The following is a 25422-nucleotide window of genomic DNA, read 5'->3' on the forward strand; positions in this document are numbered from 1 at the left end:
GACAGAATAGGGCGAACTAAGACAAAACAAGGTATAACACTGTTTGGAACCGCCGTTTTCTACATTTCTAAGTATCCTGGCTTGACTTTGTGTTAATTTCTGTTATTTCTTGACTTTTTAAGAAAATATTGAAATCCAAGATGGCGGGTCCAAGATGGCGGGTCAAATGACGTCATTTGACGTCATGTGTATGACGTCATAATTAACAGAAATGGTTATAACCTTGTAGAGCAAGCTCAGGGCTATCTAATCCTTGTAAATTTATTTCTTTGTGCCTAAATAGAACGAATTAAATTGTAAGCTGCTGAACCATCTGAACTTGAACTTAGGAAGTGCTCAGATCTACGATAACAGAAGTTATAGAAACAGAAGAAGTAAAAAGAAGTATATTCAAAACGAAATGACGTCATTTCGCGAAGGTCAGAACTCAGAAAAGCCAGATTATGCTAGCAGTGCTAAATTTAGATATAAAAGCTAAAAATTATGCTAGCACAACCGACAAAAGCCTAGATTTGAATCGAAATATTTAATCCTGACTGAAAAAGTTTCGTCAACTATTTTTGTTCATACCAATGGATGCTTTCACAGAAGTGTTCAAACTCAATTTATTTTTCACATTTACTTCGACCCCGTCGACATTACGCTGGGAGAAGTTGAAAACGGAGCTTTATTTCTCTGGTTAGGCCTACCGTCCACATTAACCGTCACGAAAATGGCGCTATTCAATATTTAAAAGCGGGGGAGTTTGAAAAAGAATTTTCGTTTTCGCGTGGACGAAGAACATTTTGAAAACGGAGCTTTTCGAGAACGATGGCGTCACGATAATCACGTGATTTCCCCTGGCGAAGTTTTCTTCAAAAACTGCGATTGTTGCGTTTATAACTTCCTCCAACGTAGTGTGGACGGAAAACTTTTGATGTTTTTTCTGAGTGAAACCGCTCCGTTTTCAAATTCCTCTGGCGCAGTGTGGAAGGGGCCTTGGCATCATTTCAGTACATACTGAGCTTAGGTAGCACACAAGGTCGTGTCACTTCAGTGTCCTAATATTATGTTCTCGGTTTTGGAAACAAATAGGCTGCTGCAAGAGATGGTATTCATGGAACGAAAAAAGCCGCACTGGAAACAAACAAACAAACAAACAAACAAAACAACAAACAAACACAAACAAACAGACAAGGACGTAAATCCATCTTCACTGGCGAGGGTTGATTTATTTTGGAATGCTGTTTCTGAAATTTATGACTTTATTTTAATGCGATATGATGTCAAAATGGATTTTTTTGGATGCCTAACATCTCGAACAAGACATATTTATATAATGAGTCAAATTGTTCTCGCATTTTGATTGGTTCTCACCTATGATCTATTAGAGGACAGACGCACAGATGACGTCAATATAACAAACGTTTTGCCCCTGTTTCTTTTAATAGCGGGAAGTTTTGAGAATTTAGATAATATTTTAGGCGACTAGGCGAAGGATAAGGTAGAAAAGAAGACTTATCGAGGCTGTGAACTCCAACAGGTACCTCAGTGAAGCAGGCAGAAGGAAGAAAAACACGTTTCTTTTAAAGAAAATGACTCGAAAAAAAAAATTCGAGCAGTCTCAGTCGGCAGTTAAGTGAGACTAAACCAAACACAAAATTTATACTCTTGAAATTGTTTCAAGCAAAGAAGCCATTGCTTTGCCATAACATTTTTGTTTTTGTTTTAATTGTTCACGGTTACTGGAAAGGAGATTGAGAGGTAAGATGGCGGCTAAGACGAAGGAGAGATAGAGAGAGGGGGAGTGCAGGTAAAAACTAGGCGAGGGATCAAACATTCTTAAGATAAATTAGGGAAATACAGGGAAGTGGAGAGATGACAAAGAGGCCTCCCAAGAGCTTGTTAAAAAAATTTTGAAACACTATTTCTTATTTAACGGTAGAATCTATTTACATTACATCATTGTTTGAAAAAAAACTAACTAAACTTATCATTCGATGCATTTTTTCTTCCTTTTCATCGCATAGAGCCAATTACATGACCTGCAAATAACTGCCTACAAATGATGGTCTGCGTAGTACCGTTTAAATGTGTTTTGCTGCAAATAATATTCTGCTCGTGCAAAAATTGGCAGATTGCTCCCCTGAGCTGTCAGAGAGTGATTTAAATAAGAAAACAAATTTGGTGATCGAATGATAAAACAGTTACTGAGTGCGGTTATCGCAAAATATCGTTATTTGTCAGTGACTCGCAGATCAATTTGCCTCAGCCTTCGGCTTCGGTGTATAATTGATCTGCTCTCCAGTCACGATCACGGTATTTTGCTCAACCTAGTCCACTATAATTGTTAAATACTTTCACTCATTGACAACCGAATACATGTATTATTTTGTAGAAATTTAATTTAAAAGAAACCTGAGCGATCCGAGGTAAATCAAATGTACTCTCATAACACAAAGCGTTGCACTATTGCCCTCCGTTGATTTCCAACATAAGGGAGCCTAGGCAACGAGGACGACGCCTATTAAAAAATGAGTTTATATTTTATCAGCGAAGTTCGCGTATTTTCTAGGTCTGTTCAGTTCGGCAATAACTCTAAAAACGTGCTCAGGCTAAAAATATGCCATGACAACGTTCGAAAAAAACAAAAAACAAAAAACGGAAAATTAGCCGTCTTCGCTCGCGTTGCTCAGATTATGTAGAACTAAGTCATTTAACGTTCCTGTTTTGCAGAGGACGGCAAAGAAATGTCCAAAGATTTATAACGCACGTGCATAGCCGTTGTTTTGTTCATTAAACGTCCTTTTCTCTGGTGACTTTCTCGTTGCCGTCGTCCTCGTGGTTTGCTTTATCTACCTTATAATAATTTGACAATATCGGCGACGTTCGACCTGACGATTTGGTCTTATTCTCTTTATTCGTCCGATCGGGTGTTTTCTACTCTCAGTTGTGCCTGGGGGGCTTGTGGTACGGCATGGACAACACGGTTTGGCTGCCTTACTCTGAGCATTTTGAAATGAAGAATTGGATTTAACACGAAAGGAGAATACATCGTCACGCCTGTCAGAAGAGAAGCGGTGTTGAGCGCCGTCCCTTGAAATTCCTCGTTGCGTCCAACAATGCTGCAAATGAGGAATGGAAACCTGAATAAAATGTAAGTTCCACAGAGTTTGTACGTCAGCCACGTAAGTTGTTTCTCCTGGCGCTGGTAAAAGGATGAGTTGGTCGATTGTAGAATAGTCGGCGCGCGAAGCGTCTTAACGACACGAAAGAGACTTACTATGATCAGCACTATCGCCAGCGTGTCTAGCTGTGCAATTGCTGTTATGAAATTTAGGATAACATGACCTTGTTTCGTTCGAAGAGACTCAGGCTGGTTATAAGGAAACCATGTATAGCAAACAGACCTTTCTTTTCTCAACAATACGAGGAGTACACCAGAAATAACGAAGGCCAAGAGCCAAGTAACAAGCAGAATTTTCTTAACATTCTCCCTTGATAGGCGGCGCCGGAATGGACGAACAACGCAATCGTGGCGATCTATTGTCATAAGAGTTAGACTCAACGCATTTAGCGCTATGCAGCCGATAGAAAGAGGAAAACCAACTTTACAGAGTATCTCAGCGACTGGTAAATGGCCAGCCTGACGGTAATTGATAATGGTTGCTAATAACAGGGACGACATACCGAGGAGCGATGTTAGAAGTCCAGTCAAAGAAAGGTTGGCGAGCAAGTAGTGGGGCACTTTGCGAAGGTCACGGCGTCTTCGAAGCCGATTACAGACGAAAGCGTTTCCAAAAGCTCCCGCCAAAATCAACATCGACAACATCACGGAGACCGCGATGGCGAGACTTCTTGGTATTGATGTCGAAGGATAGCTTCCCTCTATCATGGCAGAAACATTCACTTTTGCGGCCCAGTTAGGCATTCTCCATGAAAGGACTGTCCAATCGGTTACGAGTGTTGTACTGGAGTGAGTGTGATCGTCCTTTTTCTTTCCACGGCCAAATGTCTTGAGTGTTTTTCGGTATAAAATCAATCTGCGTGCAGACTGATATGCAGTCAATCAGTACAACAGTTGTTCAGCTCAATGTTTGTGCTAAAGTGGAGTTTGTTTCCAACCAGGAATCACTGACGTTTGTGACGCCCATTTTATGCCGCGAAGACTGTGATTTTGCTCTTTGAAAAGGTTATTTTTAATGCGTTTTAATTCATCTTTAATTGGGCCGTGTTTATCCGGTCTAAACTGATTTTAAATTGGTCGAAATAAAACTACACATTTTGCCTTTATCCTCAGCCGCACGAAACAATCCAAATGTAAATTTGTTTTGCCTTATCCCTGAAGATATCTACGAGAACGCGTTAAGATTACGAGGTTTTGGAAGAGGGCAATATTTTACTCCACTAACAATTTCTGATAACAATCTTAAGTGGTTTTAAAATTTCATTCAAGTGCAATGTTTTGGGGTTAAAGACGGTTCAGTAAAATTATCTCCATATAGAAAAAGGAAAAATCAACATTTTCCGGATGTTACTAAAATGGGGAATGGGGCTCTTGTCCTTCTCGGCCTTTGCTGATACTCACAATATTGTAATCGCGTCCTCAGAGTGTGACCAGTGCCCCGTTTTTTGGTGTTCACCAACATTATTTTTGTTACAAATTCGTTGATATTCTTTTCAATACTTGCTTAGCTTCGGGTAATGAAATAAAGAAACAAGTCAGGGTGACCTCTGCCGTTATCATATCCTTTTATTTTGGCGCAGCACGTTTCAAAAAAAAAAAAATAAAACGTGGATATCGATAATCGTCGCTGAATTTTTTTTTCCACATTATAAAAATTTAATGTAAAAAAAAAAAAAAAATTCAATTTCCAATTTTCAATTTCCTATTCCCCAAGCCCTATGCCCCATGCCCCGTGCCCCATACCCCATGCCCCATGCCCCATGCCGCATACCGCATACCCCATGCCCCATGTCCCATGCCCCATGCCCCATGCCCCATGCCCCATGCCCCATGCCCCATGCCCCATGCCCCATGCCCCATGCCCCATGCTCCATGCCCCATTCTCCATGCCCCATTCCCCATTCCCAGTTTTAGTAAGATCAACATTTTCCTTCAGTTGGGTTAAGTTCTCGGTCTCAACACGAAATTCAAGTTTGTTTCGTGCTCAGGGTTTATGAAAACAATAGCCATGTCAGCTTTATTGAAACTAGAACACTGACTCGTTAAATAGTCCCTCATTTAAAGAGTATGGAATATTTTTATGACTGCCTGAAATGTGCACGAAATAAACTTATTTATCGTAATAATCAGGTTGTTTGTTTAGTGGTCACAGTGTACGTAAATAGCCATGATTATGTTTTCTGACATTGCTGTTTAAAGAGAAACAGTACGTAATGAAACTGACAAATGTTTTTCACGCTCGATGAAGGCAACTCGCATTTGATGTTTTCAAAACAAGGGACGTTTTGAATTTAACCGGAATATTCCCTGCAAATTAAATGCAAATGAGCCTGCATTATCTGAGATCATCGAAAGATTTTCAGAATCAATTGATCTTTTTAAAAGGTTCGGTTGTCAGGACTGCTCCAGGTGTTATAACTGCAACAATGAACAGTCATTTGAATTAGTTTATTCACAACAAAAACGGAATCGAAGAAAGACCGTTTTGTTATCTCGTAACCATCAGTTGTTACTGATTGGTTTCCTGAACGTTCCGGCCCTTGCGAGATAGCTCAATTCGATGTAACTCTCAGCTGCTGTAACGCTCACGAATTCAATTCAGGGTATTGCTTGTTCATGACATCGCACAAAAGCTTAAGAAGAGAGTTTTTTTCCTTCATGCTTGGCGGCCAATTTCAGTTTAACTCTCCCGTAAAACGAAAATTACCTGTAAAACGAAAATAAATTCTTAGAGCTTAAAAGGCGCCTACCATGCATAACAAACATGGAGATACCCATCACTCTGTAGTTTACTGTTAAGCTCTCTGAAAACAGTTTTGCAAATCAACTCGTTTAGATACATCTATAGATAAATAATGCTTAAGTAACGTAAACAAAGAAAAATAAAAGTGGTTTTACACAATCGTAGGAGTTTGCTAGATACAAATACACGAGTGAACATGTCAACTAGTTTCTATCTTAATACGTAATATTTGTAAAATACATAAATTTAGTCAAGCCTAAAAACGGAGCTCTCAAAAAATACTTATCTTCTACTTATCTTATCTTCTAGCCAATCAGATCACAGCATTTGCATTAGTACACTAGTAGAATTCTATTAAAACTCGATAGAAACACTGTACATGTTTTCTATTCCTTAATTAAAAAAATTCACCAATAAGCATTTTACTAAACCGAATGAATTCAACAACAACAACACCAAAAGAGAGGTTCCGAGCGGAAAGCGCGAAGTTATCAAGCTTCACTTAACGGCAGCAATAAGGCTACTATCTATATTCCGCTGCGTAATAATAAATTGGTGAACGACATAAAGATTGTGTTCATGAAAATTAGTGATATTCTATAGGCATTCTCCCATTCTCCTGTCCAAATACGTGTTGTTGTCCATCTGTTGAGAACGCAAAAAGAAAAAAAAAAAACAAAAAACCTATGGCCATTTACATCGACGCCAGCTTCGAATTCTTATACGTTTGTCGTCTTATTGCATCTGCCTTCTAACAATGTAGCTGTGGATCCAGGAGGCGTTGCCGAGTGGATCTACAGAACAGATTAGAAAGATAGAAAACCAAACGACCAATTGTAAACTCCAGACGAGAGATTCGTTTGGCGAAAATGATTCCATAACTCACACGACGTCATCAGCCTCAAACTACGTACAGACAATGCTAATACGGTGCTTTTGTCAAATTTAATTCTTGAATTTAGCTCGGCACGGCAGTAGCGCGACGTTTGGAATAGGCCTAATTCGTTTGTTTGAGGTTGTTTTTTACTCGAAATAGAGTGTTGTTTTCTTGTACAGTAATAAAAAGATCCAAACTAATTTTCGAATCTTTGAAAAGAACATTTCCACTAATCACAGCCTTAATCTCAAGTGACTCTGAGTTATACCGAAGAGGAAAAATATTTTCCTCTTCCTTTTCAAAACTGCTCCAAAATGAATTTTTAAATAAAAAAGTTTGGTGATTTTCTAAGGGCCTGTTTACAAGGAGGGAGGCTTACCCTAGCAAGCGGGTTAACCCTAGCTGTAAGGCAAAAGATAGCCCGGGTTTACAAGCAAAATTTCACGGGTAGGGTAACCCTACAACACGGTACAACATAATGCGCGGTTACACTCAAAGGGTTTGGAAACAATTAGAAAGTTAACCCGGGTTGGCGGGTTGACCCTACCTGGAGTGTTTAAAAGGGAAGAAGTTAATCCGCCTGCCAGGGTAACCCTAGCACACAGATAGGGTAACCCGCCTACCCGGGTAATCCTAGCTGTTTTGTAAACGCGCCGAAGAAAAAAAGAGGAAATGTGTGAGTGCCAGTGGAACCCGCCCGCTAGGGTAACCCACTTGCTAGGGTAACCCTCCCTCCTTGTAAACAGGCCCTAACACGCGCTATGAATTCCCAATTAAGTGAACAATCCTGGTTTTACGCTTAAATGAAGTCGTTGTTGCTTCTGGTACAGTTTTGGTTGTTGTTGCCAGCAAGGAGAATGAGGAGATAGAGAGACAGAGCTCTTCTCCTGTCTGTGTTCAACCTTATATAGAACGGGGAAGCCATTTCTCAGCATCGGTTATCACAAAATGCAGCGATTTGTCAGTGTCTTGCAGATCAATCATTTGTCTCGGCATAGACAAATAGTTCATTGCTAACCATCGATCGATCATGACACTTCACTCAAGATCGTACAGTAAATGCTACTTGGTTAACTCGTACGCAGTTGTTTTTGTAACACTTGGTTTCTGGTCTTCGTCGTTTACAGGATGTTCTATTTATCATTTGCTCCTCGATTACGACTTGAACTCTTTTCCTTCCTGTCCTACGACCAAAATTCCATGCCCTTGTCCTGCACTCGTCTAGGTGTATTTCCTTTTTAACATCCGTAAATTCAATCCTGGCTCACTAAATGACAGCCTCCTGTCACGTTTTAGCTTTCTTTTTCTTTCTTTTCCTTTTGACGTCTTCAACGGCCACTTTTACGTTCTCCTCGCAATTTGTTTCGGCTACGAAGGAAGGAAACAAGAATTAAAACGATGTTGCACTCTACTGTGGCTGGGGGGGGGGAGGGAAGGCAGGGAGGGAGGGAGGGAGGGAAAGAAGGTTAGTATATTGGGGGCCTTCACAAGTGAAAGGGGGGAGGGGTTAATATAGTTTTCACTGTCATCGCTCAGCCAATCAACGCATCGAAATTGACAGAACAAACCAATCAGATCTCGTAGTAAAAACATGTGATCCATGGTAATATAAGCGCGGGAAAAGTTATGAAAGCGCGTCGTTCGTCGTTCTGATTGGCTGAAACTTGTGGCATGAGAGTTTCATGAACCCAACATAAAGTCCTTCAAAGGTAAAAGTGGAGTAAACAAAATTTTATTTCTGTAACTATGAATCAAGCAAATTGACACGAGAGAAATAATCGAATTTACCTCTGATCCCAGGCATTATCAGAGCTCCAGTTTTTGTGGGATACTTTCCGCTGAAACCAACAGGAATCAGCGGAGTCTTTAACAACCCAGAAAGTTCCGCTGAAACACAAAACAACACAATTGTTTATATGAAGACATGATTGATCATCGCAGTTACACAGACAACTTAAGCAGTTGTGAAATTAAAGCCTGAAAAAAATTCAGGCCTGAACGGGATTAGAACCCATGACCTGTGCGATACCGGTGCAATGCGCTACCAACTAAACTATCAAGCCAACTGGGAGCTGGTCACATTGTGAGTTCGTAATATACCTGTAGATGGTGAAGAATACAATTGAATGTATGAAAGATCATATATCTGAACTGCGGAGAAAGATATGAAGACATGATTGATCATCGCAGTTATACAGACAACTTAACCAGTTGGCTTGATAGCTCAGTTGGTAGACCACTGCACCGGTATCGCGGAGGTCATGGGTTCGAATCGCGTTCAGGCCTGAATTTTTTTCAGGCTTTAATTCTGTATAACTGCGATGATCAATCATATCTTCATATCTTTCTCCGCAGTTCAGATATATGATCTTTGATATATTCACTTGAACAATTGTTTATGTTGGCATTGATTCATCATCTGTAGAATTACTTATTAATGCACAGTAAAGCCGCGGTTTTATCGATATGCGGGGAAGGCAAGATAGTCTAAGTATACTAAATCAAACACGAAAGACCGTGTTTGACCCGGCGCATTTCCAAACACAGAGAAGACAGTTGAAAATACAACGCGCAGCGGAGTATTTTTGCCGAACTTCGAGGTGTTTAGAAATGTGGTCAAACACTGTCTTGAGTGTTTGATACAGAGAAAACGGAGAAATAAAGTCACGAAAATCTCTGATATCCAAACACCGTCACGGTCAAGATTTCCATTGTTCAAACTTGATGAATTATTTATGAGTTTGAGAATGATAATAAAAAAGACGCCATTTAGCTGCTGATTTGCATGGCCTGCAAGTGACAAATCAGGTTTTGAATAAAACCTAAACATCCAATACCTTTCATTTGTTTGAGCTTTCCTTGTCTCGCTTGCTTTTCTCTCACGCCTCCCAGATCTTCCAACCTGTTGGTTAACTAGTTAAAGGCAAATTAACTGCAAATAGCACAGATAGTACTTTGTCTAGAAGTCGGACGAGTAACGCCGCAATCTGCAGAAAGTGTTTTGAAATCGCGAATACAATGGCTGCTGTCTTGTAAGACATAAATTTCTGCTTAGCCTATCACATTGTAAGCCTGCCAAAACTCAAACCTTTGGTTCCTGGTATATTACTCCATTTTCAGATTTATCCTTTATTATGAAAAAACTGGATCATTAGATAATGCAATTCAAGAGTTTTCATTGGTTTAGCCATTATGGTGTCATAGTATATGAGCAATTATACCATCAATGGGCGACAAAAGTGTTGAGACACTTGGCAGTAAAATTCGATTTTCGAGCGTCTTGGACACATTCCCCCCTCCCTCTCCCCCAAACAATGTTGATTTTTCTATTTCTTGGACTGCGCAGACCACAGCACTTACATAACATTGAATTGGGGGGACCGGGGGTATCAGAGAATCAACGCTAGAGGCAACCAAAATAGAACAAGTGCTTAAATATCGAAAAGCGTCGTTTCCTAAAAGTGTCTCGACTACTTTTGTCGTCCATTGCTGGTCTACAAATATGGTGAACGTAGGCGTAATTTTTTGGGGGGCGCCTTGTTGGCTATCTATCAGCTCTTATAATCCGTCAAATATTTTCGCTCGCACGCGATTGGTCCAAACGCGTCACGTGACTGAATATACCCCAGCTAAAACTGGGGAATATCCGAGTGACATTCCAGAATTTTCGTATTGCGATAGAGATTTGAAGGATAAAATTCAATGATAATAAACACAATAGCCTCCATTTGACTTTAGAGGATGTTCGGATATTTGTCCGCGGACATTACAGCTGTATGTTCCTCGAAGGTAACAGTTTTCCTCGAGCTTCCTTTCGGAAAACTGTTCGCTTCTCGAAACAGATAATGTCCGCGGACAAATATCGGAGCATCTTTTCGCGCCAAATGCAGGCTATTATTTATATGTCCAACAAGCGCTCGAGGAGTAATTGCTACTAGTATCACCCAATTAGTGGACTAATGCACATCGTGCATTTTAATTGGTTACGCTACTAGAGGACTATTAGTAGTAGTCCTCGAGTAGCGAAATTGGCGCAATCGAGCGTGACACTTTCTTTCGTTTTATTCCCAAATAAATATTTCTTCAATTTGCATTTGCTAACTTTATTATTGCCTTTTCTGTCCGACTAGTTGGGTGATCCTAAAACAATTAGACCCTTCGCCCTTAAGGGCCACAGGTCATAAGCCCATTCGGCTTCGCCTCATGGGCTATTGACCCTAATTGTTAAATATTCTCTGCAGGAACTTAAAGAAAGGATACAAATCTTCGTCAACTTCAATGTCCATAGCTTTGGCGGAGGCAAGGATCCAGTCATTGCTCGACTTCTTGCGTTTGAATCTGGGACAATTATTGGATAAATATGAATGTTAAGGAGGAAGGAAGAAACAAATGAAAGGAGAAAGGAAGTTAAAGGTAGCGAGAAGAATGGAAGGTAGAAAGGAAGGAAAATGGAGTGTGAGAGGAAAGAAAAAATCAAGAAGGGAAAAGGTACGGAAAATGAAGAGGGAAGGGAAGAAGAAAGGTTGGACGAAAAGAAGGAACGACTTACTTGTGTTCGTCCTTGTCAATTTGTTTGGCGAGAGAAATTCTTTTTCTTATGGAAGACATATAAGTTATGTCGACAGGGAAGGAGTCGAGGTCGTTTCCTGCGACGCAAAGTTAGATTGATATTTAATGACGCCAATTCTTATACGGTTTTCCGTGCAAAGAACTGACAAGAACTGCAAAGAACTAGAGGCAAACTTCACAATCACAATCGATATTGGAGTACCTGAAAATTCTTTCCAAGTTCTCATTTCCGAAGTTTATCTCAGTCCTTAGAGAACTTTAGAAACAGTTTCAAGACTCACACATTTTTTAACACTTCCAAAAGAAACAAAAACAAAAACAAAACAAACAAAACAAACCAACAACAAAGACAACGTAACCGACATCATAACTGGGAGAAAAAGGACGATTGGAGGGTTTCATGGCATGCATATCAGCGTAGATTTGCGTAGCAAAACAATTCTTCTTCAAATATAGCATGTTCTTTGTTTGGCGCGGCAACATGAGTGGCATTTCAAGTGAAAACAGTCTAGTGTTATTACAGAATTACAGTCCTCTATTACAACAGTCACTCCGTTCTGCCCTAGGGTAGCCGATATAAACAGGTTCGACTGTAGGTAACAATGAAGAGCTGATTTCATTCACAAATACCTCCGTTAAGTGTCTTCATGATTTTCTTGTAAGATCCCAGTTCTTCTGGACCGACGAACACAACACTCAGACCTTCCCTGCTTGCTCTGGCTGTCCTTCCGCTACGGTGAATGTAAAGCTGAGAGAGAAAAAAGACATACTGTACATAGAACAATTAACATGACGGATGGACCCGCTCATGATACAAGATAGAGCTCAGTTTTCACTTGATTGACGGAAAGTAATTAGTTTTTTATTAGAACGCGACATGATTGGCTTACAAACCTCGCGCCACTTTTTCATCCAATCAGAGGTAAAACCAAGACCAATTGTGATTGGCTCGCACACGTTTTCCCGCGCTTCGCGTTAGCTACATGTATTTACTTCGAGTTTTGATTGGTTCACTGTGTCCTTTATGATTGGTTAGTGTGGTAACTTTGGTTTTGTTTGTATGAAACTCAATTGAAAACCACTATAGATCGTTTTCACGTGACGTCATCAAATTCCAAAATCCAAAACTAAAGAGCTACGAAAATTTTTATCCTCATCAGGCATAAGAGGATCTAAACTTATATCTGTTTACGACTTTTCAGCCCAATAGCATGCTTTGTTTGGAAACCAGCGCCGTTTGAAGTCCAGAGTTATGGTGGTGCGTGACATACCACTCCGATCGCGTTTGTGGAAAAATATACGCTTATCTAGTGACTTTTAGCCTTTTTAGGACTTGAAGTGTTTGGAAAAGTGCTTGTGTAAATGTTTGTGGGTTCAGTTCAGAAAATCAATCGCCTAGATAGCCAAAGTAAGTTCCAGATGTTTGCATTATTTTCCGGCCGCCATGTTGGTGGAGCACAGAGCTCCACCAACATGGCGGCTCCATACTGGGCTCTGTAAATTGGCGCAAAACATTTCGACGAATATCTGAAGTTTGGGAAAACGCAGAGACCCAAAACTTGGAGAAGTGTCTTCTTTACCTGTCTCCTATAATATGAAAATTTCTTGACTTTATTCACTGAATAGTTTTCGATTTATTTTTTCGTTGCGTGACAGTGAAAACCATCTATAGTCCAGTTTTCGCAAATTCGAATATCATGGCCGTTTCGTTGACTATCGACCCCACAAGACGACGAAGTTCTCAACATTTCCTTCAACCTACCCCAACCCACCCCTGGTCGCGGGGCTCGAACTTACGTCAGGATCCTTTGGGACTTGATAGTGAATCACGTGCTCAACTGCAGGGATATCCAGACCTCGCGCGGCCACATCTGTAGCAAGAAGTAAACCACTTGAACTTGACTTAAATCTGCAAACAGAAACAGACTACGATGATGGCTTGTCGCGCAATACTTTCCTGCACTCTTTGTGGGGGTAGGAGGGGAGGGGGTGGGGGGAGTTGCGTGACGACTCAGACCAATTCACGTATTGCAATTGGATTGTCTCTGATGGGAGTCGCCGTGGCTTTATGTTTTAGCGCGCTCGCCTCCAGGCCAAGCGGTTCTTGGGAAAGACACTTTACTCTCACAGTGCCTCTCTCTACCTAGGTGTATAAATGGGTACCGACGAATTTAATGCTGGGGGTAGCCCTGCGATGGACTGGCATCCCTTCCAGGGGGGAGTAGAAATACTCGTAGTCGCTTCATGCTACAGAAGTCAAGATACGCTCTGGCCTGATGGGCTACCTGGCTCGAACACAAACTTTCTCTTTTACCTTCCTGTCTGAGAACAACTACGGTGAAACTCTAGAATATAAAAAAGACATCTGTTTCACCTATCCAGGTTCTTTAATCTCTGTCTTTGCTGCATACTGGCGTGAAGAACCCACGGGTCAAAGTCCAGTAGTCGAAATAAGGAGCCCAGTCTCCTCACGCAGTCAACCGTATTAGAGAACACCAACGTGCGGCCTGGGTACCGCGACAGGAAATAGTAAAGATACAAGTCCTAAAAATGCAGTGGAAAAGAGTGAAACCATTTTTTTTTTTTGCGTCCTTCTTTTTTCGTTTAAAATGACTGTCGTCCAAGTGATTGTATTAATCTTGCTTTCTCGCACTTTACATGAAGTACATGAATTGGAGCCTAACAATCATTATCAAAGCACTCCGCATTGAAACGCTTTTTGACTGCTACGCGGAAATGAGTCAACCTTCACATGACCTAACCTGCCCCTAAGTAAACAGCAACCGGAAATCTATTCTCAAAAATAAGCAGAACAGAGAAATTCATAACTCAACAGTAATTTTTTTGCGTAACAGGATGAACAACAACTGAGAGAGTGGTTACATTTGAGACACAATAAACTCGTAACTGCATCATTTGTATTACTCGCTCATACAAGTTTCTTGACGAATTCCAGTCAGCTTTGAGTTGGTTTTCCGAACTCCTTAGCCAATTACGGAATCAATAGCCACACGTGCATGTCAAGCAGTCACAACAAACCATGCCACAAAGAGGTGTGCATGTACAGCTGTTGCTTGTACATGTAGTTTAGGAAACTGTTCAATCTCCCAAACCTTTTCATCAAGTGAACATGAAATCTTTGTCTCTGTCAGGGTCTCCACTGTTCCTCTTTTATTGGTGACATCAATCACTTTACAGCTTGTTTTGTGCAGTCTGACTTTGTCCATTAGCGACACTAAAAAGAAACAAAGACGAAACCGTTGACTCTGTCTAGTCTCTTAACACCTCTGTGGCAAACAGGGAAACTACGCATTGAGCACCGTTTCATGCGCTCAAAATATATTATCTGCCATTATGATTACCGTTATGATTAAACGCCGTCCTTTCTAAAAGTCGCTCCCTCTCGAGTCCCATTTTTATAACAAGCGCCCCTTATTATTGCTCCGTCCCGTCCCATCCCGTCCCGTTCCAGCCCATCCCGTCCCGTCCCATTCTTCCAGTTAGCGTCCCCACAACCTAAGTGACATTCAAGGCATTAAAATAGAATAGTCTGACTAGACAAACGAATTATGAAGTCTGCTTTCTAATCTGAACGTAACATGAACATTGCGACTATCAGAGACCCTTTCTTTACAGTTCTTGAGTAAAAGTGTCTATTGTTACGTGTTGTGTGACATCCTGATGTAAAATTTCCAAAACGAATAAAATAAGCACCCCGTCCCTATTAATCAGCCCCTCTGCAATAAGCGTCCTCCCTTGAACTTCCAAACGTCAATTAGCGTCCCGGGCGCTAAATCGAATCATTAAGGTATATTAACATCAGTTACAATTATCTAAATAGATAAGAGTGTAAAACATTTCCCAAGGTCACCTTTTACCGTTTGAAACCGACGACTTCCTAGGACATTTTGTCTCAGAAATCGCAGTTGACACTTTACAAACCGACGGTTTCAATTTTATCGAAATGTCAAGGCAGTTATTTTTATTCTCTGTTTACTACTTCTGCGGTCTAATCGCTATAGGAGTTGAGGGTGTATTGTGATGAATTAGACTCTTGCCGACTGTATAAGAGCGTACGAAAATTCTCTTAGATAGCGTAAAACATACGTTTTCAAGGAAGCACTAAACTAAGCGTTCTTAGTTTACGCATTGGGTGATTTTCACGTGGACTGTACCTAGAGCTTCTCCTTTGGAAATCTTCTTCTCTTTTCCTTTTCTTTTGAATGATTTAGGAAGAGTCAACGTCGCGGAGAAGATAAACTTTTGCAGAGTTCTTTTCTCCACAGATCCTGACGCCTCTTCATCATCGCTGTTAAGAAGAAGATAAATCGATATTGAATAATTATCATCAAATAACTCGTTTCCTTTAATTGAATTGCATTAGAACGGTTTTCAATTGAGTGTCGGAAAACCAAAACCAACGTTATCACTGTAACCAATCACAAAGGAAATAGACAATCCAATGAGCCAATCAAAACTCGAAGTAAAGACAATTAGCTGACGCAAAGCGCGGGAAAACGTGCACGAGCGAGTCACTATTGCTTTTGGTTTTACTTCTGATTGGATTGAAAAGTGACGAGAGTTTTTTAAGCCAATCATGTGTGTAGTAACGCAAACCAATTACTTCCGACATTCAAATGAAAAGCGCTCAGTCATCAAACATGTTCGATCATGTAAATATATCCTACTAAGTGAAACCTAGCAGAAAGCTCTCCAGATACCTAGTAGTTCACCCGATAAAATACATGTAAGAAGTATTTCTTATAAATTCATTGTCACCGAAAGTTGATGATCAGCATTATACATGTATTCAGGATAATACGACCATGAACCAGAAATCCATTTGTTTGACTACAATAAAATAATAAAACTTAAAAAAGTTGGAGCACCATTTCGCACAAAGTGTAAATGCCAGTAATGGAAAGTCAAGGCTGCTTTTCTGCAACTTAAATTGTGACTGCAAGAGGTTGAAGTACATGTACATGTACATTACTGCACAGGCTCTATTAAAACACATGTGTTACCTTGGCCTATGGATGAGATCCAAAATTGAGGAAAGCTCTTGAAAATGTCCCTGTTCTACCATCCTGTCTGCCTCATCAATCACAAGGTACCTCAAGTCCTCCAACCGGTTCACATGCTCTTCACCCTAAAATCAAATGACATGTACATGTAATGATATGGTGGAAGAGTTGAAATCTTCTCCTGTTTACTACTGGTAAGGCATGGCATTACAAATATCCACGTACCATGTGTTATGACTTTCATAGGGAAGGTAATCTCATACTACAGGGGTTTCATGAAGGGCTGAGCACAAGGACAAGTTGACTGGTTGTGAGGCATCGATTTTGCCCACCTGGAAAATGACCATCAAGAGGAAAGTTCTTCTTATATTTATTGAGACTGTAGTTCCAAAAGTTTTGCCTGCCTGTGAAAACCAGTTGCCCTACTCCTGTAATTGTTAATGAACCTCTAAAAATTATGCTATACATACATGTATACATGTACATACAGATTCAAAACATTTCAAAACTTAATTAGATCCTTTACCCTGAAGGCATGACTCAGTTTCTTTTACAGCTTCAATTTGTCAGGCAATTTATAGTACTGTGTGTAGTGTTTAGCTGTTAGTACTCTTGAGACATTTCGTGATAGTATACATGATGTACTATAAGTTCGAAAAGGATCTCGGGTTGTTGGCGTGTTGTACAGTGCATTAAAAGAGTTTTGAGGAGTTTAATCCGTGTTAAATCCGTGTGTTTTATCGGCCATCACCACATTTGGCGACGAGTATCAAACTGGAAAAAGGTTCTTCTGTATATTTCAGTTGAATTTCGCAACATGCCTGGAACCGGGAGCGGTGAAACCAACGACACGCAACCAAGTTTACCGCCAACCTCCACTGTTGAACCAAAATCTCTTGAAGTTCGTGGTCTTCCTTGCTTCGACCCCAAGGGAGAACCGACTACTCTTTCCGTTCGATGGAAGCGATGGAAACGTGCTTTTCATTTGTATGTGACATCGAAAGGTGTAACAAATCAAGCGCAAAAAGTGGCTCTATTGCTGCACTCAGGTGGAATGGAACTGCAAGAAATTTAATACACGCTTGCACCAGAAGACGAAGCTCAGAACAACTTCGACAATTGTTTACCCGTCCTCGACAACTATTTTACGCCAAAAGTGAACGTACCTTTTGATAGACACGGATTCCGACAAATGGCACAATTAGAAGGTGAAACAATCGATCAATTTGTGTGCCGCCTTCGGCAAAAAGCTGTCTCGTGTGAGTTTGACAAGTTGGATGAGGCTATCCGGGATCAATTGATTGAGAAGTGTAGAGATCCGGAACTCCGACGGAAATTTTTGGAGAAAGCCCAGGATGGAACCCTTACTGTCCTTCAAGATGTTGCACGAGTACATGAATCTGTCAAACTTCAAATGCAGTCATAGGAGACCTCCAGCAAAGATGATCAAGTGAATGCTGTGCAACCTGTCGACCCCAAATGGAGGAAAAACAAAAAGAAAAAGAAGAGAAAACCTGAGAAGAAAGATTTTAAGCCAGGGGAACATCCGAAGTGCTACAGATGCAATGAAACCGGTCATTTTGCCCGCAATTGCCCTGCCCTAAACAAAACATGCAATAAGTGTGGTTTTACTGGTCATCTGGCTGTTTGTTGCAAGACAAAGAATTCTAAACGTCCTCCAAGTGGCAGACCTAATCCAAATGGTGCGTATCAAGTGGAAGAAGAGTTGGATCAAAGAGATGGTTATGCCTTTGCCGTGAATGATGGAAACAAAACAAGTGGCATTGTACATCTGCAAGTGGGAGGTGTAGAGTTGAAGGATGTACTAATCGACTCTGGAGCATCATGCAACATAGTGGACAAAACTACATGGGAAAGTTTGAAGCAAAAGGGAGCGAAGTGTACATCTCAGAAATACAGCAAGAAGTTATTCGCCTGTGGTCAAACTGAACCAATTGAAGTACTGGGAACATTTGAAGCTGAAATTCACTGTGAAGTTTCTGCGAAAAGCTGTTTGGATGAGTTCACTGTTGTTAAGGGTCCTGGAAAAGCTTTGCTTGGAAAATACACTGCAGAGAAACTGAATGTATTAAGAGTCGGACCGCCCAGTAATCCACTGGCATGTACTATCACCAGCGAAGGCGATGCTGGAGATGTTTTAAAGGACTTTGCTGACATATTCCAAGGTGTTGGAAAACTTAAAGACTTCCAACTCAAGTTGCACATTAACAAGAATGTCAAGCCTGTGGCCCAGCCAGTGAGACGACTACCCTTTGGTCTAAGAGACAAAGTAGACAAGAAACTGGACGAGTTGCTGCAAGAAGACATCATAGAGGAAGTACCATGTGGTCCTACAGAGTGGACATCACCTCTTGTGGTCGTGCCAAAACCAGATGGTGATATTCGTATTTGCGTAGACATGCGAAGAGCAAACGAAGCAATCGAAAGAGAGAGGCATCCTATTCCTACCATAGAGGAAGTTCTCCATGACCTAAACGGTTCAACTGTGTTCAGCAAACTAGACCTGCGCTGGGGATTTCACCAAATTGAGCTTGATGAAGAGTCCCGTCAAATAACCACGTTTGTGACGCACAGAGGCCTTTACAGATACAAGAGACTAATGTTTGGCATTACGTCAGCCCCAGAGAAGTATCAGAAGATTGTGAGTGATGTTCTGCAAGGGTGTGAAGGTGTCGCAAACATTGCAGATGATCTGATTGTACATGGATGTGGAATCGAACAACATGACAAGAATTTGCTAGCTGTTCTCAATCGCCTCAGACAGTGTGGACTAACCCTGAATGGAGGCAAGTGCCAGTTTAGACTCCCCAAGTTGACCTTCTTTGGACATGATCTGAGCAGAAATGGAGTCACGCCCAGCGAAGAAAAGGTGGCAGCAGTTCAGAATGCGCAACCTCCAAAGAATGTGGCTGAAGTCAGATCATTCCTCGGTCTTGTACAGTACTGTGCCAAATTCCTGCCAAATTTTGCACAAGAAGCTGAGCCTATCAGACAGCTGACTAGAAAAGACGAACCATTTGTATGAGAAGAAGCTCAACAGCAGTCTTTTGAGAAGCTCAAGTACCTCTTGACGCGAGCAGAAACAGTGGCATACTTCAAGAATGATTGTAAAACTCGTATAGTGGCAGATGCAGGTCCAACTGGGATTGGAGCAGTTCTCACACAATTTCAAAATGGTGTCTGGAGAGTGATTTCCTGTGCATCCAGGAATCTAACTGATGTTGAAAGGCGATACTCTCAAACCGAGAGAGAAGCGCTTGCTTTAGTGTGGGCCTGTGAGAGATTTAATCTGTATGTTTATGGTCGTGACTTTGAACTTGAAACTGACCACAAACCTCTCGAATGCATGTACAAGAGCACATCCAAGCCGTCTGCAAGAATTGAGCGCTGGGTGCTCCGCTTGCAAAGCTACAACTTCCAAGTAGTGTACCGTCCTGGAAAAACTAACATTGCAGACGCCCTCTCAAGGCTTAACTCACTGAAGCCAAAGGATAGGAGTGGAGAGGAAACAGATGCTGTGAAAATGATTGCAGAAGAGAGCACACCTGTGGTGTTAACAGCCAACGAAGTAGAACGTGCATCAGAAGAAGATCCTGAGCTGACCAGTGTGAGACATTACATTCAGAGTGGAGACTGGTCTCAGTGCAAAATGCCCCATTTCATGTGTGTGAAGAATGAACTTTGTCTGCTTGGTAAATTGGTGTTACGTAGGACAAGGATTGTCATACCACAGAGCCTGAGGAAACAAGTCTTACATTTAGCCCATGAAGGTCATCAAGGCATAGTCAAGGTGAAAAGCCGGCTCAGAACCAAAGTTTGGTGGCCTAAAATGGACACTGATGCTGAGTGAATCTGTAAAAGCTGCCATGGATGTCAAGTAGTCAGTGGATTCTGTACACCTGAACCAATGCAGAGGGTAGAACCACCAACAGGACCATGGCAAGATGTAGCTATTGATGTATTGGGTCCACTTCCTTCTGGAGAGAGTTTACTCGTGGTAGTAGACTACTACAGCCGTTTCTTTGAAGTAGTGATTATGCACTCAACCACATCCCAGAAGATGATTGAAGCTCTAACTCCGATCTTTGTGCGTTACGGCTATCCATTCAGCCTCAAGTCTGACAATGCATCCCAGTTTGTATCGGAAGAATTCGAAGAGTTCCTGTCCAAGAATGGTATTGAGCATCGGAAATCTCCTCCTCTTTGGCCTCAAGCCAATGGCGAGGTTGAACGACAAAACCGAACATTGCTTAAGGCGCTCAAAATAGCCCAAGTTGAAGGAAAGAGGTGGAAAGATGAATTGAACAAGTTCTTATTGGCATACCGAACCACCCCTCACTCTACCACTGGAATGACCCCAGCATCCCTAATGTTTGGAAGAGAGCTGAAAACAAAATTGCCTGAATTACGTCCCAACAAGAGCGTGCTGGATGAAAGTATCAGAGACCGGGACTGGAATCACAAATTATCCAGTAAGCTGTATGCTGACAAGCAAAGGAATGCAACTTCCACTCCAGTACTCCCTGGTAACAAGGTTCTGCTTAAAAACACCAAATCATCTGGTAAGCTGGCTCCAAATTTTGAACCTCAGCCTTACACAGTCCAGATCAAGGAAGGGCAAGAACTTACCTTGAAAGCTGAAAACGGCACAGTGTATAGGAGAAACAGCTCTTTTGTCAAACCCTACAAAACTCCTGGAGAGCCAGAGCCTTCTTCACTGAAACAAAGCCCTAGAGAAGCAAAAACCTCAAGTCCAGCTCCAGCAATACCTGAGTCTAGCAGAAGCTCAAGTACAGCAGAGACAAGAAACAGACCAACCCGTGCTACGAAATTGCCTGGAAGATTTAAAGACTTTGTCCTGGACTAATGAACTGACTTGTTTGGACTTTCTAGGATTTTAACTGAACATTATTTTGTTAAGGTCCTGCAGTTTGCAGTTCGAACCATTAGTTTGAGGGTATTTGGTATCCTTGTTATTTGATATTAAGACATTCCATTTTTTTTTCTGGAAGACATTTTTCTTGAACTCAGTTTTAACTGCAATTTTATTTGCCACAAAGGAAGGGAATGTAGTGTTTAGCTGTTAGTACTCTTGAGACATTTCGTGATAGTATACATGATGTACTATAAGTTCGAAAAGGATCTCGGGTTGTTGTAAGCATGGCGTGTTGTACAGTGCATTAAAAGAGTTTTGAGGAGTTTAATCCGTGTTAAATCCGTGTGTTTTATCGGCCATCACCACACTGTGGAACATGCACCTTTTTACAGCTGAGTCTTGACTAATACATGTAGACTTAAAAACATCTGTATATCTTACTTGAAGTACATACTTACCTCTGAAATCAAGTCCCATAATCTTCCAGGAGTTGCCACAATTATTTCAGGACACTTTCGTAGTAGCCTCTGTTGTTTCTGAGGTGCCATTCCACCGACCACGGCTACAATCTTGGAAGCCAATAATACATGTAATTTTTAAATTATACATTTTTGATGTTACATATGTATGAATATTATTAGTAACAATTTATTTTTCTACTACATTTAATTTATCATGAGCTGGAAGTTGCTAAATTAGGAGTAATAAAGTTGGGACTGCCTTATATTTCCTTAAAGGAGCTCAGTCATGGCATTTTGAGTTATTTTGGCCACATACAAAATTACCTTTAAATGGTAGGAAACCTGAAAATAACAGTTTAATAAGATAGAAAAACACCAAAGAGATAATGATAAACCATAAAGGAACAAGGATGGCTAAGGATGGAGAGGATTAATGCGGATTACCAACAACAAATTTGAAAAATCGAGGCTAAACTTTTCAATATGCGCAAACCGTGACTGAGCTCCTTAAAACATTGTAGACCATAATGACGTTTCTTCTGTTCCTAATTCCCTTGCAGTAAGCTTTAGAGCCAAGTTCTTCTGGTTTCTACTGCATAAAGTGGATAGAAATATTGCAACTCCTTCCCTGAATGGATGCTAGTCCATCACAAGTTACTCCCAGTATTCTGTGAAGGTGTCTCTCAACAATGTGCTGGTACACATTAATTTAAACCTGGTGGAGAGGGGCACTCCTTAGCATCTTGCCCAAGAATACAAATAATGACTGGGTCTGCTAGCTAAGACTCGTGCCTGGACCACTTGCTCCAGTCAGTCTAGTGCATTTAAGGCCACTGCACTTCCCACAGCATACAGTAGCAGAGAACTTCTTAACTTTCTTGTGTAATTCCAAAAAAGAAATGTTGTACGGCACTAAAAGAAGTTAGACTCAAAAACCTTTTGGAATTCTCTCTTTCAAATTGTCTAAAATTATGGCCCAGTTATACATGTGTATAGTGGCACTGGACAAGGTTTTTATGGACAGGAACCAAAAACACTGAATACATGACTATACACCTTAAAGTTTTAACATAATATTTAATACTTAGTTTTCAAACCTGTACCTCTAAAGAGGTGTGCTTTGCAGCCTGTTGAAGGTGATTCCTTATTTGCAGGGCCAACTCCCTTGTTGGTGTCATAATCAAACCCAGCAGTGGTTTTCTAATCTCATCACTAGAAGCTGTACTGTTACCAGCCACAGGGGTGGATGTCTTTGCAATGTCTTTTCTTCCATTGTTATTTGTCCCTTCTGTTTCTTGGCTCGCCTTACATTGCAGGATGTGGTGGAGAATCGGAAGGCCAAAAGCTAAGGTTTTTCCTGATCCCTGGTAAATGAACAGAATGTGTAGTAGAGTTGGAAGTGTCAGAAGTGTTTGCTCAGTAGCTTTTATTTGGGGTGTGTTTAAAGCGTGAAGTGGCGAAGTGACCAAATGGCACCACAAGTAAGAGTAAAGGTGGGATACGGGTGTCTGTAATAGTAGCCCTTACTGTTATTAAGAGCTAACCACTGTCAAGTCAGTGAATTTCAGGCTACCTCGAGTGCTATTTAGGCTAATCGTAGTGTCATTTTGCCATTTCGTGTTTTAAGCGCACCCCCTTATTTGTGGTCACTCGCCATTTCCACATCCCCCACAACACACCTTGTTTGCCCCCCAAAATTCTGCATAACCTTTGTTTCCCATTTATCTCCTGGGTATTACAGTTGTCCCAAGAGAAACTGAAGACAATGCTTATGCAAAATTTTGGGGGCAAACAAGGTGTTTTATGGGGGATGTGGAAATGGTGAATAGGTTTATTATAGCCTGAAATGTCAGCTATGTCCCACCTCAGCCTTACCGTCCCCCTGCCCTGCCATCTCTCGCCCGGGAATTAGGCTTAGGGTGGGAGATGACTGGCATTTGAAGCTATTAGACTAACGGATTTTTCTGGATCAGCTGGTGCTACGTGTAAACTTACTGTTTCTGCAGCCCCAATGATGTCTTGGTGATGAAATATTGCTGGTGGCAGGGATAGTGTCTGTATAGGTGTGGGGCTGGTGAATCCTTGATCACTAAGAGCTCTTTGTACTTCTGTTGGGACTCCAAGGACTTCCCAGGCACTTGTATCTGCCATAGTTTCTAAATTTCACAAAATCACTGCCAGGTTTCAAAATAATTTAAGACACCAAATATGCACAAAGCCTGTACTGAAGAGTTACTGACAGTATTTTGACTATTAATATTGAAGTTTATGACTACAAATGTACAATGTCATTAGGTACTCAACATATAGATGAAGATGATTTTGTATAAGAGAATGATTTTAGTACATGCAGACAATGTCAGAAGAAGGTTTTTGATGCAACTACATGTACACATGTAAGAGAATCCTTCACATTTTTCTTGTACTTAACTGTAATATTATTGTGATTTAAATCCACTGGACCAGCATCTACATATAGTTGTACAATAAATTATTGTAGACAAACGGTGACATCTTCTAAGTTCACTATTGTTGGTGTAAGGTCATTAAACCCCACACAGAAAATAACATACATGTATACATATTTTATTGGCTCGTCCCCACAGGGCTTTTCAGAGTCAATGTTTCATTACAAAATTTAAATAAACGAAGAAAGCTAAACACATGACAATGATAATGTAAAATGGAGACAAAGATTCTCAAGGACATGTACACTGTACCTTGAGAATCACCCAAAATTCCATCATCAACTGAAGTTTCTTCTTGCTGTCCTGGTTTGTCTTTATTTTCAGCTTTCTTTGTCTTCTTCTTTTTCTTTTTCAACTGAGAAGTCTTCTTTTTCTTTTCTTCTGATTTTGGCAAAGGTGTAGCATCAGATTTTTCCTGATCACCCTAAAGACAAAACGCACAAAACACTGCTCTAAAATAGACACAAATATATATTTGTTATTGACCAAGTGTGAGATCAGTTCAAGATGGTTGGATATTGGCCAAGTTTTTTTTTTTTTTTTTTTTTTTTGGCGTGTTTATGGACAGAGACAGAGTCGAGGTCCAGAAATGCGCAAAAAATGAAAGAGAACAATATCCAGCCACCTTGACCGAACAACCTTGGTCAATAATGGCTCTACTATACGGCTTTTGGGGACATTTTTCTTGCGGGACAGGCAGGCAGTCCCGAGCGGGCAAGAGAGCCCCATCTCACCCGCGCGGGTAGCTAATGACAGCGCAGGATTTGGTTCATCTTGTCCGCTAAGTATATAATAGAAAAACGTCCATGTGGTGCGCATTTAATTACAATGTGTATAAATTTAATTCCGTCACTGCTACATACAAATCTCTAAATATACCTTCACTGATGGCCGACTTTTCGCCTTTTTCTTACGGCTTGGACCTTCAACATCAATCCCTCTAAGTTCTTCCAAGTTATAGTCCTCCATCACTTCAAGAGAGACAAATCCCTCCATGTCACCCGCAAAGAATGAGGGATCGTCCAGCACAACAGGCTGCCATTTTCGTTTATTGCCTTTCGATTTCTTCTCCGCCATATTCTTCAGGAAATATCAAATATAAATCTCGGAGCTTTTTCACAACAAAGAGCACGACGTTATTTCAACAGCATCAACAAGAAAACTGAAATCTTTGTGGCTTAGAGTCAACGTTGCATTTCGTCCGCCATGATGGATTG

General features: G+C 40.9%; 2 protein-coding genes across 2 annotated transcripts; both read right to left on the reverse strand.

The window, feature by feature from the left end:
* Positions 1-2719: 2719 nt before the first annotated feature.
* On the reverse strand, positions 2720-4057 carry LOC145502017 (tachykinin-like peptides receptor 99D). Its single transcript, XM_081481315.1, has one exon. It carries the CDS (start codon positions 3908-3910, stop codon positions 2897-2899), a length of 1014 nt encoding a protein of 337 aa, XP_081337441.1. The 5' UTR covers positions 3911-4057; the 3' UTR covers positions 2720-2896.
* A 3324-nt stretch (positions 4058-7381) lies between these two features.
* LOC145460282 (ATP-dependent RNA helicase DDX24-like) lies at positions 7382-25422 on the reverse strand. The gene is made up of 16 exons (XM_081445037.1): positions 25085-25422; positions 24458-24629; positions 23733-23893; positions 22841-23101; positions 21735-21845; positions 16380-16504; positions 15531-15664; positions 14469-14590; positions 13730-13899; positions 13153-13264; positions 11986-12103; positions 11336-11432; positions 11047-11124; positions 9624-9688; positions 8575-8673; positions 7382-8154 (listed from the first exon to the last, which is right to left on the reverse strand). The coding sequence occupies exons 1-16, from the start codon at positions 25280-25282 to the stop codon at positions 8072-8074; spliced, it is 2106 nt and encodes a 701-aa protein (XP_081301163.1). The 5' UTR covers positions 25283-25422; the 3' UTR covers positions 7382-8071.

This window comes from Orbicella franksi, chromosome 11, assembly GCF_964199315.1.
Source record: "Orbicella franksi chromosome 11, jaOrbFran1.1, whole genome shotgun sequence".
In the NCBI taxonomy this organism is placed as follows: Eukaryota; Metazoa; Cnidaria; class Anthozoa; order Scleractinia; family Merulinidae; genus Orbicella; species Orbicella franksi.